Raw genomic sequence first — 18,885 nt, 5'->3', positions numbered from 1 at the left:
CCTGGTGACTCCAAGGGGGGCCCTGGTGAACAGACTTTCCCTGAGTCCCTGCTGCTGGCCCCGATAAGGTTGTAGGCAGCCACAAGATCCCTCCTCCTCAGTCTCCTCTTGCGGAGACTGAAGAGATTCAGGTCCCTCAGCCTCTCTTTGTAGGGCTGGCCAAGGAGGCCCCCAGCCATACGAGTGGTCCTCCTCTGGACCCTCTCCAGGGTCTCCATGTCCCTCCCGAAGTGCAGCGCCCAGAACTGGACACAGGACTCCAGCCGTGGCCTGACCAGCGCCGCATCGAGGGGGGGGGCAAGACCTGTCTGGACCTGTTAGTGATGCCCCTGTTGATGCACGACAGGGTCATGTTTTAAGTTGAGGATGAACTACATTTCTATTTCCCCTATTGTCTTAAAGAAAATTTATTCAGGACCAAGATATGGCTTGTTCTCAGCATAAGCATAATATAATAAAGTCAGACACTTGACCATTGTCTTGCTGTAGATTTTGAACCATTGTCTTGCTGAAGTGCTGCATGCATTTCCTTTGTGAAAACGTAACAACAGGTGTAAATACTTTAATGTCACACTCTGTAATACCAATAAACACTTAAAAAAGCTGTTTAGGTTATTCTAAGACTTAAACTCCTTAACATTTAGGTGACATTTAAAGGTAAGAAAAAACATACTAATAAGCTTAGTTTCAATGATAAAATGTAGTAGTCTTAAGATAGTGATGCCGGAAGATAAAAAGTCAGTCAAGCCTGTGTCTTTGTGTGTTGTCTTTAAAATTTCAAGATTGGAGTGGTTTGGTATACTTTAAATAGATTCTTGCCTTTTAAATGTCAATAGAATGTCTTTTTAGTTCTAAATGTACATTTATGGTTAGTTAAATGCTTAAGCAATGCCTAGGCTCCGAACAAAGATGGAGAACTCTAAACTCTTATAAAAAAAAAAAAAAAGAGAGAGAGAAAGAAAAAAAGACATTTCTGTGTTCCTTACTTATTCTGTCTTCATAATAGTTATAGTAAACTTTGTTTTAACTGTTGGTATTGCAGCCTGTTTGTTATCTGCAAATCAAGCAAACTTCTCAGTGTTCAGTATGTCATTTCCAACAACAGACTTTTAGAATTGGCTTGTACAGTAAAAGCTCTGTTATCCGGCATCCCCGGGAATGGGGGATAACAGTTAATCAAATATTCTGGTTAATCAAATGTGCACCATTTGGTGCACTCCCCAGCATCAGTGTGCCGGGGGACAGGGAGGCCTGTGCAGGCTGCTTTGCCCTGGGCCGTGGGCCAAAGTAGTGGCAAGAACTCTGCTCGTGGCAGCAGGGAAACCCAGAAGTGGTACTTCCTGTTTTGCTTTTGCCTCATCCCTTGGAGTTTTCCAGCTAATAAAATGCCGGTTAACACAGTTTTTGCTCTACTTGGCAGTTTGGTCCATGAGGCTGGATAAAATATAGCTTGTGCGTCTGCAGCTGAACACTAGTGGAGCAGAGAAACGTCTTGTTCTTGTCCCAGAAAAGGAAAAGGAGGCATGACTGGGAAGTTGCACAGGGAGCAGATACTGTGATGTCATTTTTAATTTTGACAAGGTCACTTTAGCCATCAGCCATACAATGAAAGAAGTGGAAACAATGGCCCTTTTCAGAGATCAAGGATGAAAATAATAAACTTTTTTTTTTTTTTAAGGTTACAACAAAGAATTGAGAAACCTTTCAGGAGGCCTGTACAAGAAGGGGGTTCAGCCTGAGTTGTCATTCTTTTAATTACTTTAATTTGTTTCTGATAAGATATGGGCAAACCTAGAGAGGTATCACATCAATAAACTGAGAGACTGGGGAGGGGGGGAGGAGGGGAAAGCAAGGGGGTGGGAAGCAAGGTTCAAGCATGGAGCCATTGAATTAAGAGACAAGGGTTGAGATGTATTGGAGGTAAATACAGAAGAAATACAAGTCTAGGGAGGAATCCTGGGACCTCTGCAACAATGAGCCTATAACAGTAGACAAATGAAAAATTGGAAACAATCATATTGCAAGCCTTAACTTTAGGAGATCTGAAATAAGGTTAACAAGCTTTGGAGTGTAAAAACCACAAGTACTTTTACATAAAAGAAGCACAGCTGTGTTTTTTAAGAAAGCATGTGGGTGTTAATTGACCACCTACATTTTCAGTGAAAAACAGCAAGTACCTTATTTCACTGGGCAGTTGCATTAAAACTGTTCTTCAGAGGAGCATGGAACATTGTGCTTACATTATAATGTCTCTTCTAAGTAATGAAAGAAACAAACCATCCAAGCCATCTTTCATATCAAGAGAGCTTATTCTTGAACTGATTCCTATCTTGGTTTGGCTTCTTGTTCAAACCTTGCGTTTAGCCAAATTTATTTACTAAGCAACTGTCTTTCACATGTTTATTCTTCTTCAACTAATAGCTCAGTCTAATGGTGTATGATGGCTATCCAGTAAGCAGTAAAACCAACATACCTTTTGATTTCTGCTTTTTAGAATTCGTTAATTTTGTTATTCAATGAAGGAATATGTCTTGAATTGATAATTACCCCTGGAAAATGAACTGTTGTTTCCTTTTGTTTTTCAGGGTGGATATTAATAAGGACAAAAAGATAAGCGCTAAAGAGATGCAGCGCTGGATCATGGAGAAGACAGAAGAGCATTTTCAGGAAGCTGTAGAAGAGAACAAAATGCACTTCAGAGCAGTGGACCCTGATGGTGATGGTAGGAGAACAGTGTTTATTTTGTCTTGTGCAATTAGCTGGTTTGTGGCATAAGTTTACAGCAGCTAGAAAGCCCATCTGGTAGTTTTGCTGAAGACCTAGTCAGAAACCACATCCTAGTCTCTTCAAAATCCCGAGTCCAGTTTCATCCTTGCATTTGTATTGTGCCTTGGGATAATCAGTAGAAGAATCTTCACTTTAGGGCCTACCTGCTAGGGATTTTTCTTTTTCTAATTATTTTGTATCACTGGTATCACTTGACCAGTATCGGTAAAATTAAACTCTGAAATAGATGTGTCATTGTATATCAGTCACTTGGGAACCTATAGGTGACATAAGTCTGCTCGTACAATGTTGTGTTAACTATGTAAAAACATATTTCAGTATTAGGGTTTTCATCATTTATTAGTGCAGGGTTAGCAATGATGGTTTGAAAAATTTCCCTGGTGTTGCCCAGGCCTGAGAGTTGAATTTTTCTTGACTTTGATGTCTCAAAAGAGAGCATTTTAAATAGTCGCACTAAAAATAGGGCAAATACACGCATTTCTGCTAACTAGACAAATGTAGCCATTTGCTCTTTGTTCAGCTTGTAGTGGGACATTTACCATCTGTAACAGAAAATAAGCTTAGAATAGTTTCCATTGAGTCAAATTGAACCCATAGGAAGTCCAGCTCAATGAAAAAATGTGTCCACAATTCTCCCATGGAAATGCATATGAATTTCTTCTGACATACAATAGTCAAATTGCAACCCTTGCAAAAGGCAGCCAGAAGAATATTTTAGGCCTTAGCATTAGGGGAAGGAATCTGAAGTCTCCTCAGAAGATGCTTGGCAGGCACAATGTTGATGATGCTTAGCCATGATAAAATGTACAGTCATTGGGTTGTGAGTTGAAATAGATTAATTCTCATGAAATGCAGGAGCATAAAACGTTTTGGCAGGTGGCACAGTAAGAAACAATACCAAAAGCTGTTTTAAATGTTTCTGAAGATGCTATGATATTTTCCACGTCTGAGATGCAACTCTCTTTTATAGGCCATGTGTCTTGGGATGAGTATAAAATTAAGTTTCTGGCAAGCAAGGGGTTTAATGAAAAAGAAGTTGCAGAGAAGATCAAAAACAATGAAGAGCTAAAAATTGATGAAGAAAGTAAGTACAGTCAGCTGCTGCTACCTGTGTGACTTTCTGGTGGGGGAATTGAATGATAAAATGTGTGGTAAGTGTGTTGGGGTGGTCTCCAGTCTTTGCTGACCTCTGAATTGAGTAATGTATGTTAGAAAGCATCATGTTGTGGTCTCTGCGGCTGTTGTATAACATTGGCGGGTCTCCAGTCATTCACAAAGGGACTTGGGCATAGTACTGCTAAGCATCCCCGTGCCTACAAAGCAGGTATCCTGTTCTGGGAGGGGAACTGATGAACCAAAGTTAGATGCCTCAGTTCCCTGTGCTTCTAAATAACATGGCACTTGCAGTGTAGAACATGGTGAGCTAGGTGGTGAATGGCAGATCCAGACAGTAGCAATTTTAGGTGTGTTCAGAAGATGGTGACTGGATTGAACTTGTTATGGAGCTGGTTGTGGGAATACGTAGCTGGGGAATCCTAAATGGATTTAAGTAGGATTCATATACCTAAACAGTCAGCTCAGGCAAGATGACTGTGTTCCTGGCCATGGATAGTAGCTGAACTTTTAAGCTCTTTTAGTTTTTTGGCCAAGGTTTTCCAGAAATTATAGCCCCTGGAAAGTGTCAGTTTAATCAGACTAAGCAGGCTTTTTAGATTTGTGTGTCTAACTTTATGAAAAAACTTAATCAGTCTCTCAAAACCCAGATGAAAAAAATTACCTTGGAGCTGAATTCCTCCCTTTTGTTTATTTTTTATCTTCATGACTAATTGTAGAAGATGAGGGTTGGAAGGAGGTCACATCTAATCCAACCCCCTGCTCAAAGCAGGACCGTCCCCAACTAGATCATCCCAGCCAGGGCTTTGTTGAGCTGGGCCTTAAAACTCTCCCAAGTATGGAGATTCTACCACTTCTCCGGGTAACCTGTTCCAGTGCTTCACCACCCTCCTATAAATTAGAAATAGGATCAAAGAACAAAATCCTAATAGTTCTGCACTACCTTGGCATCTTCATTCAAGCATTCTTCAAAGCACTAATGATTAATACTTCATTATTTTTTATGAACAGTTCTCATTTACAGTAAAAGCTCCGTTATCTGGCATCCCCTGGGAATGGGGGATGCTGGATAACAAAATATGCCGGTTAATCAAGCAGCCTGAACAAGCGTCCTTGCCTTTTCGGGCTGCTGCTGCTTCTGCCGCATCCAGGGCATCACTGCTCCTCCCATGACATCACTGCCCTGCCCGTGGGACAGGGAGGCGGACCCCGCGCAGCCTGTTATGTCCCCAGGCTGTGGGGGTTTGGCAGCGCAGGCTGCTTTGCCCCAGGCCGTGTGGGCTTGGAGAAACCGGAAGTGCCACGGTGGGCACTTCCAGTTTCATTTTGTCTTGCAAGCTGGCATGCCGGTTAACAGAGCATGCCGACTTGTAAGGTGCCGGATAACGGAACTTTTACTGTACTTGAGTTCTACGTCTTAATTTATACGTGGCCTACATAACTCAGGATTGTGTCTTTTTAAGCAGTCATTGCTTAAAACAACTTTTTAAGGTATTTTGAGATTTCATAACCTTATACAGATTCTTTTCAGAAAGCATTGTAGAGTCTGTAGCACAGCCTATCTTAGTGGTATTTTGTTGGCATGTTAGAAAAAAATGACAACAGAATAAAACGCTGCCCAGCGCGGCAAGTGGGGGGGCCACAGCTGCTGCTGCCACCGTGCATCCCTGACGGATGAGCCTGGAGCTGGCATGGGGCTGGGTTACAAGCTGGTGCTGAGTGTGGGGGAAAAGCAGCCCCTTGCCCGGCTTGTGGCTGGCGCCCTGCGCTGCAGCTGCTCGCAGCCCGCATGGGGATGCCTGTGCCTGCTAAGGACAGCCCTGTGCAGGCTGCAAGCGGCTGCAGCAAGGAGTGCCGGCCACGGGGTGGGTGAGGGTCTGCTTTTCCCCACGTTCCACACCAGCTCCTTCCCTGCCAGTGAGCAGGGGGTCGGGGCTGCGCGCTGCCCCCAGTCTGTACCACGGGGCTGGGGGTCACTGGTGCAGGCCCTGTGCTCCTGTGTCCCAGGGCCAGTGCCAGCAGGGCCCAGAGCAGGGCGGCAGGGGTACAGGGTCCCGGGCAGCAGGGGCTCTGTGGAGCTGGGCCAGCTCCCCCCTCTCTGCTCTGGGCCCTACCGGTGCTGGCTCTGGGACATTGGTCCCAAGATGGTGACCAGAGGGTGGGGCTACCCATGTGGCCCTCAACAGCTTGCCAAAACGGGGTAAGTGGCCCTCTACCCGAGATAATTGCCCGCCCTGGCCTAGGAGCACTGTGACTGTAAATAACAAATAAGTCTTTTTCACAGTGGCTGCTACCGGGTGGCTGCTGACAGGGAGCGTGGATGCTGATGGGGAGGGTGAACAGATCATGTCCAGATTTTTCTACCCCCTATTCTTTTTCACTTTAGCTTCCATGAGTCTAAGGTTTCAGAAGTTCTGATCAAGAGCTTGAAAGTTTGTACTGTAGGTTTAACTGCATACTTAAACAGTACACTGTGCTTACAGTGATGTGATAATGCATATTTTCCATGTGTTGTTAGTTTCTGTGTTACACTATTTAATTGTAGCAAAGGAAAGTCTACAGATCGTTCTTGTGGGGGGCGAAGGAAGCTGTTTGCATGTGCACGTATGTGCATGTGTATATAAATACGACCATGTTGATGTGCACACGCTCTATACTGTGGTAGAAACTAGTACCAGCACTGCCTTGCTATCAGCACTGCCATGCCAGACTTTAGCTCTGTACCCTCCCTGAGTCTGACTCTGATCCTCATCCTGTGCATGATTTACTCTGCTTTTTGCTTCCTACCTTACCTGCTGCTGTTTTGGCTTGTCCCTTCTCTGATCTAGTACAGAGGCTGCCCATGCTACTTGTGGCACTTGTATGCCTGAGCTAAGACGTACAGAATAGAGACTAGTTCATTTCAAATGACCTTAAATTTTGCATCATTTCTATATGGTGCAAAAAGGAGAACTCTAGCTTAATAAGAATAGTCATCGTTTTGCATCACTTTAGCAACTTGCTGTTGAAACAGACCTGTTCTTCCAAAGACAGCTATTCTGTAGTAATTGCTACCTTTCCTGTCCTGTATGTGTTTGAATGCGCTGTTAACCTGAATGAGACATCAAGACTTAGCTCTTCCTTGCAGGAATTAGTCACTGAAAACTGGGTTATTATCATTATGCTTTCCATTTGTCAAAAAAGCAACTACAATGCAAATAGATCTTTGAATTTTGTGCAGTACAGGTGTTTTCCCGGCCGCGGTTTATGGCAATGTGGTTAACTACAGTTTACAGGAATGCTGATCAGATAAACTGTTTTTAAGATTTGCTGAATAAGGAAATTGTGTGTATGGTTCACTGTAAGACCTAAGCAACCTACAATAACCAAGCCTTGTTTGGCAAAATGTAAACTAATTTTGTACCACTTCCTGACTCTGAGGATACACAGAATTGCTTATGTACTCTCACTGATGGAATGTGGGTGGTTTTCGTTAACAAAAAAAGATTGGTGCCTTAAGACTGGTGAAGGCCCTTAATTAAGTCTTTGACTGTCCAAAGCACTGATCACCCAAACAACACCTTTTAAAGCAAATGAAAATAAGCTTGTTTTTGTTAACTTTGTTCTGATACCAAAATATTTTAACTTTCAGTAAATAAGTATAACATCAGGGTTTTTTGGAGGTTTGTAAGTAGTCAGATAAGACTAGGACTTGAAGTGTGTTTATATATGTACATTTTTGTGCCACAGATCCGACGCGTTGGAGCAGACTAGATTAATCGAGTTTGCTCTGCACATGAACTGATGCACACAGTGCTGCATTGCACAGTTGTATAAGTAGTGAAATGCACGTCAGCGTGGAGAAAATGGCTGCGGCACGCTTTTGAACTAAAACAGCTTCTCTGTGTGTTAGTTCAAAAGTGGGCCACTGCCATTTTCTGCGCACTGATGCACATTTTGCCACTCATACAACTGCAAGCAACACAGCACTGGGCGCTTTTCAAAGTGCCTGGCGCTGTGGCACTTGCACATGTAAAAATGCCCCAACTGTTTTGAGGCATTGTTACATTCAGTGTGGCGCTGACCTGCAGCATTCAAGTGGTTATATTGGGACATCTAAGACTTGGGGATGCCCTCCAGTAGTTTAGTGATACATGAATGGATGTTTCTAGTTTCTTCTAGGTATGCAAGTCTGCATTGGAGAAGGGCAGCTCTGAGGCACAATTCAACAGTCATTTGAATATTTTGAGTCAGCATTATTTGTGCGATATAAACCAACATTACTGCTAATGTAGGATTAACTGGTCTTAGGTCTGATTTTAATCTCCTTAAAATCAGTGGAAGTTCTTCCATTAACTTCATAGGCCTTGGGGCAGGCCCCTAATGATGGTAGGAATGCCCAACAGGAAAATGGGCTGGTTTTGTTCTTTTTTTCAGTGAATGCTGTAAAAATTCTAACTCCTGGATACCACCTAGCTGGGGAAAGAGAAATTGTTGTCAGAAATGAGACTATGCATACTCCTGACCCCTTTTTTTTTGCCTTCCTTTATTTTTAATATTTTTAACACCATCCAAATGTGTACTAAAGCAAATCCCTAAACAGATAAAATGATCTTCCTGTCCCAAGAATGCAAACTAATTCTCGATGTGATCTGGCAACATTGCAGAGTTCTGACAAATTCTTTCTAAATGTATGGTGGTAAGTTTTTGCACGATAGGCAGGATTTCCAACATGTGTCACTTAAGTGCTCCAAATAGGAGAGAACTTTATGTACATATTTTTTTCAAGTTGTTTCCTGTTTGGGATTGTCTAGGTGTATTGCAAACCTGCATGCTCTATAATGCAGGTCTAAAATAGAACCTGTAATTTATTTTGTATGGAAACAAGTGGTAAGGTAATGGGGTTTTTTCAGTTAGTCAAATTTAGGAGAAAAATTCACTTAAAATTGCTTGTCAGACATGATGTGAAAAAAAAAAAAAAATGAAAGGAACCATAGCGTAAAGAGGTTTCTTTTGTTCCGATATAAACTCTGTGTGCATGTGGTTAAATTTACATCTCCATACAGCAAAAAATTTCCACTTGTTAGAAAGATTATAACAAAAACTGAAGAATTTGCAAGATTTGGCAGTGTAAAGCAGCCAGATTTGTAATCAATATAACATAGAACTAACACAGAAAGCTCTTGAGCTACTGAGAGAAGGAAAGTGAACACTTTTGTTTTAAACTCTTTGAAAGTTAAATGTGCTTTACTGTGTAGCATTTATAATTAAGGCTGTCTGTGCATTTCCATTCAAAGGCCTGCCTTACTTTACATCTTCTGCTTTTCAAAGTATTTTTGGGCCCAAATCTGACAGACTTATTCAGTAGGGGAGGGAATATAGTGTTTTGGGGGATTGGAGGGTTCTTTGCAGGTCAAAAAGCTTTAGATATGAAGAGCAGGGGAAGAAACATTCTCCATAACTTTTCCCCACTTTTTAATTAAACCTTTAAGTGCAATTCTAGCTGTTCTACTTGCTGAGACCCTGGAAATTTTAGCAAGGCCCAGGCCTCTATCGAGAAGTGCTTTTGATTCTTGGGGTGAAATTTGAAGTATAGCCACAAAATAAACCTGAGAAAATTTCACTTAACACATTCTGTACAAGTGAACTAATTTTATTTTAAAGAAGTACCAAGGAAGAAAACAGCCCTGCTCCTGCTATATGTGTAATGTATACTATGAAAAGAACCAAAGCGTAAGGTGGTTTCTTTCTTTTCTTCCAATATAACTCTGTGAGCATGTGGTTACATTTCTTGGATGTGCACTTTTTACATATTCTCATCACTGCGGCATCGTAGCAGCTTGCAGTCAGTGTAAAAAGGAGACAGACAGTTTTTCTAAAAATGTGTTTGTTTAAACTTGCCTGTATCTGGAGTTCCTACTGGAAGCCTTAAAGCCTTCATCCATGATACAATTTGAATTTCATTCTGGTGTCTCTGATATTAGCAGAAGGCAGCATGAATCTAATGTTACTATTGTTATCCCCATGCAAGAAGAGATTAGGTTTCTACATTCCTTCCCCCCCACACTTTCTTTTATTAACATGGAGAACAGGGGTGGGCAAAATGTGGCCTGGGGGCCAGATCCGGCTCGCCAGGCCATTCTATCCAGGCTGCAGAGCCCCTAAAAAATTTAGAAAATGAATATTTATCTGCCCCTGGCTGCCTGCCACGTGGCCGTCAATGGCTTGCCAAAACTCAGTAAGTGGCCCTCTGCCCAAAATAATTGCCCGCCCCTGATGGTAGAGAATGAGGGATATGTGTGTCTCATGAGTATCATGGGTCCTTGGTTAACTAGTCTGATACTCTCACAGACTTAGAGGAGTGAGAGGAGAACAAACAGGAGACAAAACCATGGTAAAAATAAGTTTCAGTATAAAAAAAGAGCAGGGGTCCTACTAGAAGCAATGAGAAGCTGTTTATCAGGGCTCCAGTCAGGCCAGCAAATTTTTATTTTTGTTTGGTCCTGAACCGAGGATTATGATGCTGGCCTGAGGGAGGAGGAGACGCTGATGGATATTTGGGATGAAGGAGGGAAAACGTCAGTGCAGTCTGCTGCTTCCAGCTCAAATGGAGGTAGTTGGGCTATGTAGAACTTACCAAAATTTGCAAGAAGAGAGTAAGGTTTAGGTGAGGGAAAGCCTGTATATAAGCTTCTCTGGTTTTAATTCTGGTCTTTAATTGTCACGTACCATTGGGTGATTGAATAGGTCATGATTTGTTTAATGAAGTTGTTTAATTGTATCAGTTTAAACTCCTGTGGTCACAAACCCTAGCAGTAGTAAACAGAGAAATTCCTGCTCGGATGGTAGTCCCAGAGGTTTGGATTGCCAGGGTCTGCCCTTTGGAGACACGAAGGAAGCTAGTGAGGGAGTAAAGGGGACTAAGACACAGTTTGTTCTACATCTACAGCAAGAATGATGCTCCAGTAACTTAATTTCTTTTTTTAATATGCCCAGCTGTTTGCAGAGATGTATAGCTCATGTGATGAACCCAGCTCAAGAGTGCAACAGTCAAATGTTTACAAGTATTTTAAAAAATATATTGTATATCCATTCTTCATTTGCTAAAAATTCTGTTGTTTCACAAATGAAAACATTGTCTAGTCTTTTTGGTAGTATTTGCATTTTGGCGGGGTGGGAGGGAATTTCCAAGGTGCAAAAATAGTACTCCCACTCCTTCCCAAAAAGACCATTTTTAGAACTACAAAAGAAAAATCTTATTCAGAAATTTTTGATCAGCTTTATTTTTAAGGAAGATAGGCTCTGAATATGTGTCCATTAGGTTGTCTTCCATTAGTTATCCTTTTTCCAGTCCTGGAGTTTATATATGTAGGGGCACTCACTAAAAATGCCTTAAGTGAGATATATGATAATATAGAAGATGCCAAGGCTTTTAATAGTGGGTGTAATTATTTTTCATTATGTTTTAATGTAATATGTTCTTGAAACACTCCATTTCCCTCTTTTCCCCTTCCCAGCGTTGATTCTCTCTAACTTTCATGATGAACTGTTGGCTTTAGCTTCCTTGCGTCGACTAGCAAATCAGCTTAAATCAGTTGAGTTCCTACTCATTTGGAAATAGTTTCTAGAGATCTGGTGGCTGTGGGGAAGGGAAGTGGTCATGGGAAGATGGTATCTGAACAGTAGTGGGAGGTCTGACTCCATTAAGGAGAACATCTTGAAACAGAAGAGATGAGTGCTGTGCTCAATAGGGTGGAGGCTAGAGAGTTTTGAAGGAACAGTAATAACAAGAGAGTCTGAGACACAGGGTGGAAGGTAGGTCAAAGAGATGATTGCACGCAGAGGAAGATATTAGTGGGGTTGTGATTGCTGAGGAAGAGACTCCATGCAACCTTTGTGTCAGCACTAGGACTGTGCAAAGCTTCAGTCCCTGATTCGATTCGGTGGAGGTTCGGCCTGATTCGGTGGCCGAATCTCTGAATCCGGATCAAATCAAAGGACCCTTTAATTTCTCTGAATTGAAGCTGAATCCTCTGAATCGATTTGGAGAGATTTGGCGACTCGGACATAGACACAGCTTTAAATGTTTTTTTCTGCATACCTCTAAGTAGCAGGGGCTTGTGATCACTGCGATGCTGGGATGCATGGAGTGTCCCACAAAAGTATAGGGGGGGTCCCCAATGCACTCAACAGCAGACGCAGAAGTGGACCAGAAGCACTTGCGGGTCCTCCAGGGAGCGCGCAGGGTGGCCCCCCCACACCCATGCAGCTTGGCGACTGGTACCTTGTGGGTCTGGGGGCAGGGCACCCCGGGTCCCCCTGCAGCTGATAGCTAAGCCACTGGGGGGCCCCAGCACACTTCCCAGCAGACCCGCAAGTGGACCAGAAGTAGTTCCGGTCCACTTCTGGGTTCGCCACCGAGCACATGGGGGGAGGGGGGCACTGCTGTGGGACGATCCATCTGCCCCTGCATCACAGAGTTCGTGAGCTGTGCTGGTACCTCGAGCTATATAGAAAAAACAGTTAAGCTGTGTCTATGGCCGAATCGCCAGTTCTCTGAATCGACATCGAATCATCAGATTTGGATTCGGCCGAGTTGAATTGGGGACAGTGATCCGAATCAACAGATCGAATCACTGTCCCCGATTTGGGCTGAATCTGAATTGAATAGGGCCTGCTTCACACACCCCTAGTCAATACTGTCAGACCATAGAGTCTTGTGTCCAGTTTTGGCCCTGCCCCCACCCACTACAGAAGGGATGTGGACAATTTGGAGAGAGTCCAGTGGAGGGAAATGAAAATGGTTAGCAGCCTGGGGGGATACGACTTGTGAAGAGGGGCTGGGTGAACTGGGCTTATTTAGTCTGCAGAAAAGGAGACTGAGAGGGGGTTGAATAGCAGCCTTCAGCTCCTTTAAGGGAGGGTCCAAAGAGGATGGAGCTGGGCTGTTCTCAGTGGTGGCAGATGACAGAACAAGGAGCAATGGGCTCAAGCTGCAGCAAGGGAAGTTTAGGTTGGATATTAGGAAACACTTTTTCATGAGGAGGGTAGTAAAGCACTGGAACAGGTTACCCAGAGAGGTGGTGGACTCTCCATCCTTGGAGGTTTTTAAGACCCAGCTTGACAAAGCCGCCTTGGCTGGGATGATCTAGCTGGGGCTGGTCCTGCCTTGCGCAGGGGGTTGGACTACATGTGACCTCCTGAGGTTCATTCCAACTCTCATTTTCTATGATTCTCTCTTGTCTGCCTTTAAAATAGTCGCACACAAGCTAAGATAACATAGGGGTGCCAACAGCTTTATTTTCTTTGCATCTGACCCAAACCAGTTGACTGGGTAGACATTCTGAAATACTTCATAGTTAATGTAGCACAGAAATCTTGGTGAGAGATGGTCAAAGAAAAGGTGGCCATCTCTTTTGTCTTTTCTGAGCTAGTTATAAAAATGGTACTAGGGGACAGTATGATGCTGAAGATACCCTTTCAGTAGAAATGTAAAACTATAGTCTGACCAATTGTTAAAAAAATGTTATGGCTCTTCAGCTGTAGTTTAAATAGAATAATTACATTTTATTGAATTAAATGATCTGCTTACTATGCTAATGTGTTGTGAATAAATAGCTATTTTCATAGCCTATGTAATTGCAAGTTGGGGGTGTGTGAAATCAGAAGGATATGGGGTTAAACTGGGCATTTCACTCCAAAATATCCCATTTTGATGATGTAACCAAGCCAGATTTCAGTTTACAACTCAGGCTAATTTTCTCCATCATTCTCTCTCGCTCCCCCTGCTGTCCCCAACAAAAATTATTTAAATAACCAAAAAAAGGGGGGAAAAAACCCTATTAGGTAGGCAATACAGGATTCAGGTTTGGGATATTTTTCTGTACAGAGTTGATTACTACAAACATTGTCTTTAATTTCTAGCACAAGAAGTTCTTGATAACCTGAAAGATCGTTGGTACCAAGCTGACAACCCCCCTGCTGACCTATTGCTGAATGAGGGAGAGTTTTTGTCCTTTCTTCATCCTGAGCACAGCAGAGGGATGCTGAAGTTTATGGTCAAAGAAATCATCCGTGATCTTGGTATGTGAGTTTAAATCCTGTAGTTTGGAAGTGTCTCCCCTACAAAACTTACTGGAACTGTTCCATCCTGGTGGTGTCCTGAAACAAGTCTGAATAATATGATTGGGTCCTGAGTATATGGAAAGGACCAAACTGTTCATTCAGAGTTGTAATCTGCTATCAGGTCCATGAATTTGTACCAGTAGCGTTCCTTTTCCTTACGTTGCTGGTGAATGATCTGACCGCTGGCCATTACAAGAAAATTGTCTGCTGTAAGGATGTCACAACAGGTTTTACCTCACTTCATACAGGCCAGACCAAACCCTATTATAACATTAGTTGGGTACACTTGCTTTTTTCCCCAAGGTTACTCAACCTTGGGGAAACTCAAGGTTACTCAACCTTGGTTACTCAACCTTGGGGGAACTCAACATTTCAGTATAGATCAGCTTGATGGGTTTTCTCGGTGTTTTGTGATACAGAAGTATGGCGCAATAGCACCACGTTTGTACTTTCCAGGCACTACTTTCTAGGGGTTTGCACTGAATTTTGATTCATTTATGCTAACGTAATTATCCGGATTTCTAAGAATTCAACACATTGCTGCAAAATTATCACTTCTTAAAACTAGTGACGAGAGTTCAGCAGTGTTACCTCTGCATTTTTCATTGAAAAATAAATAAATAAAAAAAGAACTTGGCCTGTGCAAAGCAGCTGGTATTTGCTTCAGATACAGATTCAGGGGACAGTGGTTTGACTGGGTGATTTGAATCGCTGTCCCGATTTGATTCGGCCGAATCTGATTTGGAGATTCAGCTGCGGCCGAATCTCCAACTTGGCCATGCCCATCTTCCCCAGCCCGGCAGTGGCTGCCCCACCTGCCCCAGCTCCTGGCACTTGGGGGAGGAAAAAAGCCCTGACTCAGCGGGTGCTTCTGGGTGGGGGGTGATCCCCATTGCCCCATGCTGCATGGGGGGCTCTGCATGAATCTTTTCTGAAGATTCGGAGAGCTTTGAATCTGTTTGGACCTTTAAATTGGTCCTGATTCAATTCGGAGATTTGGCCACTGAATCAGGCTGAATCTCCTCTGAATTGAATCACCATCTGAACCTTCGCACAGCCCTAAAAAGAACTACAGTTTTTATCTAGGGTCTTGAATATTTTTTGTAGGTGTGATAGGTGCTTCTGATTTATACAGGATACATATATCAAGCATTGAGCAATGTTTTTTTTACCATTCTGTTAAAACAATTTATTCTTTAACATTTATCTCATTCACAAGCTATATCAAATATACAGAATATAAATTATAATAACCATTATTGGACTACTGTCCCATGCTTTATATGTTTAAATTTCCTCTGTCACCATGTTAATTAGAATGTTTTTTTTTTTTTAATTTGATAGAAGTGTGTGCGCGCACGCGCACATGAGAATTACGGTAAAATGGGCTTGTGTTAGGTTTTGTGAAATATACCTAGAAATCTATGTAGGTTTCCTCTGATGAACATGGCATGATCCAAAAATGTTATTAAAAAAAGAGGGTTTCCTATACTGATAAGGAAGCAGTTACCACGTTAGCTTCCCTACATCATTTATTTAAGGGTAATAAATTCATAAGAGTAGGAATGCAGCAATCACCAAGAGGTCTCATTTTGCTGAGTTACATGTTCAAGAAAAAATCCAACTTCTATGCCATTCAGAAAAGCACCCACTAGAGTAACTCACATTTATTTGAAATTTAGTTCTTCAGAAATGCAGAGTTCTACAGTATAAACCTGCAATCCATTCACAAATGCACACTGTGAAGACTTCAGAAATACTGTTGCCAACATAGTTTGTACTGCAGAGCTGTCTGTGCTCAATATACCTGCACAAGGGAACTGTATAAATGCTCATGAGAACTGGAAGCACATGCTCAGCTTTCATAAATCCCAAACTTCCCAACTTTTAAAAGGAACTCATCCTTTTAAAGTACAAGGTGAAGTGGAGGCAACAGGTTTTGTCCACTGTGTAGTCAGACTGACTGGTGCACAAAGCTCTCTAGCGAGTGTGTTTAGATATGTCTTAGTGAATTGCACGGTGGGCTTTTAATAATGAAATAGTCCAGAGTTTTGTCTTTGATCACTGAGGCATGTCAGTTTTTATAACTAGTTTCATTTTTAAAAGAAACTGGTTACTTTTGGTCTCTGTCTATAGGTGAGGCATAGTACAAATAGTGCACAATTCACTTGTCTCATGTTCCAATATAGATCAGAGATGACCTGGATAACTCCTAGCTATAATAAGCAGGAGCTCAAGAACTGGTTGCACCTACGAAGTTGGGTTTAAACTGGAAACTAAGGGCACCCATACATGAATAGCAAGGCTGCTGTGATGCGATATAATTACAGCATGCATATCAGCACCCTGCACTTAAAAATGGCAGTAGGGGTGCTTTACCTAAAGCTCATCAGACTAGCTTGAGTTAAAGTGACCCTGCTGCCATTTTTAAGTGTGGGGATGCTGATACACGAGATGCTATGAGCGCTTTATTTAGAGCAGGTCTCGGAGCCATTCTGATTAAAGTGCCCCACCTCACCATACCCCCCCAACCCCCGCAGTATGTGTGTAAATGCCCTATAGGTTCTGGCTTAGCTAGGAAGCTCCTTGATTGCTTGCATGTTTGTTTGAGGGAGAGAGGGGGGGTTGTATTTTCTTGGTTTTTTTAATTGTAAGCAACCTAGCATTAAATATGTAAATGTATATTAAACCTAGTTCAAGTAACACATTTAATAATTGCCTTGCTTACAGCTGGGAAGAATGGAAACTGTGGTGTCAGTACTACTGAAAGCTTTGAGTTCTAGGAATAGGTTGTCTTGTTTCTCAGTGGTCACTTGTGAGTTGAGTGCTCGTCATTCTATTGGTTTGGCTTGTATTGCAGATCAAGATGGTGATAAGAAACTTACTCTTTCCGAGTTCATTTCCTTGCCTGTTGGTACAGTGGAGAACCAGCAAGCTCAGGATATTGATGACGATTGGGTGAAAGACCGAAAGAAAGAATTTGAGGAAGTTATTGATTCCAATCATGACGGCATCGTCACAATGGAAGAGCTGGAGGTAGGTGTCTCTGACTTCATCATTTTTCGTGTTGAGAAAAATGCATGATGGATCTATTAATAGCTACTACACAGAACAGTCGGATGCCTCTTCTGGCATCTCTGAACCAATGATTGTGGATGCCAGGAAGAGTAATGAACATAAAATAAATCACTTTAGACATACCCAGCTCAATACTCTCCCTGTAAAGCATCTACTCATGCCATTGTCAAAGACGACTACTGGGCTAGATGGACCATTGGTCTAACCCAGTATGGCACTTCATGTTCATTATGTTCTTAAAATCGCTTGAAATTTTCCAAATACAGTGACAGACACCATTCCAAAGAACATACAGTCAAAAAACTTTCCCATCCTCAGATGATGGCAAAGGTGCAGTTTTTGGATGTTTTGGCACATAATATACCTAGGAACCATGAGAGAGACACTAGAGTAATGTAGGGGAAAAATATGTTCCCAATTTAGCATTTTTTTTTCCCTTTTTGTATAGTGCCCTAAATAGGTTGTTTTCTTAATTTGTAGTACATGAAAGCAAGCCACAGGCTGTGGTAGGGGTACAGATTTTTGGGAGATTACTCATTTTCAGATAGGAAGAATGATTCAATTAAGAACCTGTATATTCACATTAAAGCTTAAAAAAAAGAACGTGCATATACTCTAGTTTTTAATTTATTTGTAAGTTTCCAAATTGGTGTGCCATTGCACAGAAGCACTCACTGCATCTTGTGCAGTCAAAGATCTCAGTTGCAAGAAGACTAGATTGTTAGATGCAGGAGAATTGGAGATGACTCATATGGGAGAGCGATCTGTCCTAGGTAATATGAGGGAGTCATAATTGAAATCTGTTCTTGCTGCCTCCAGAATCTTAATGGTGAAAACTTGCAATGTGAGGGGAAAGGCAGCAAGATCTGTGAGCAATAAAAAGAACAAAATTCCAGAAAGCAAATGGATGTTTTTAGCTTTGGGTTTAATAAAGGAGTAAGCAGTTGCCAAAAACCAAAAAAGTTCATGCTTATGAAATCAAAAATCAGAATAATAGAAAATGGAGGTGGGTGCATAAATAGATGGGCCAAAATCTTATTAGAGAAATTGGATTGAGTCAGAGAATGTTATGATGTAGATAAGTTATACAGGGATAATGAAATAAAACCTTCTGTACAATGGAAAGAGGAATCTGGCTGACTGTGGAGAACATGCCTAGATAATTGCTCAGTTCATATTGGTGCCTAAACCCTGTTACCACTTGGACACTACAATTGATACCCCTGGCTGTATGAAAAGTTCTGTAGAGCTTTGAGTGCACATTATTGAGACTCTGGGTCTACATCTCATATGTATGACATGGTGCATTATGCTGTGGAATCTGCACCTGTCTCCCACAAAAGTGAAATCCTCCTTGAAGCACCTAAAATATGTAAAGCCTTTCATCCTTGTACTGTCAGTTTTTAGCTTGAGATCTGATGCAGTTGTAGGTAAAGGCATGTAGTCTTGCTGCAGCTGTGTAGAGCTGTATAGGTTTCGTAATGCGGGCCTGAGAGATCCTGGACCAAAAACCATACAAGAGATCTCAAGCCTTACAGTTCAAATCTTTATCTTTTGCTCTTCTTCATCTTGTTTTCAGTTTTAGGGTTCAAGACCAAAAGTTTTATCATGTTAATGTGTGTGTAACTTTACCAATTCAGTACTGAAACTGGGGCATTCTTAGTAATTTTATCTAACCAGGTGATCACGTTCGTTGGGGTTTTTTTCTTCTTTGTTTCCAAATAAGTCATTTTGAGAGTTGTTTTAATTTGGATCTTTTTCTGGTTACTGTGTTTTAAAAAAAAAAAAAAAAAAAAAAAAAAT

The 18,885-nt window shown here is 41.9% G+C and overlaps 1 protein-coding gene across 2 annotated transcripts in view; it reads left to right on the top strand.

The window, feature by feature from the left end:
- The window catches only part of SDF4 (stromal cell derived factor 4), a 30,917-nt gene that overhangs the window by 9,441 nt on the left and 2,591 nt on the right, over nucleotides 1–18,885 (top strand). For both annotated transcript variants that reach the window (XM_019511818.1, XM_019511817.1), the window contains exons 4-7: nucleotides 2,586–2,722; nucleotides 3,758–3,871; nucleotides 13,804–13,962; nucleotides 16,865–17,040. In XM_019511818.1, coding sequence (XP_019367363.1) covers nucleotides 2,586–2,722; nucleotides 3,758–3,871; nucleotides 13,804–13,962; nucleotides 16,865–17,040 — 586 coding nt within the window. The remainder of the gene's footprint in view (nucleotides 1–2,585; nucleotides 2,723–3,757; nucleotides 3,872–13,803; nucleotides 13,963–16,864; nucleotides 17,041–18,885) is intronic.

The sequence above is a fragment of the Gavialis gangeticus genome, unplaced genomic scaffold (genome assembly GCF_001723915.1).
Source record: "Gavialis gangeticus isolate Ggan-Ray unplaced genomic scaffold, GavGan_comp1, whole genome shotgun sequence".
Lineage (NCBI taxonomy): Eukaryota > Metazoa > Chordata > Crocodylia > Gavialidae > Gavialis > Gavialis gangeticus.
Note: the sequence above shows the minus strand (reverse complement) of the source record. Positions and strands in the feature narration are given on the sequence as shown.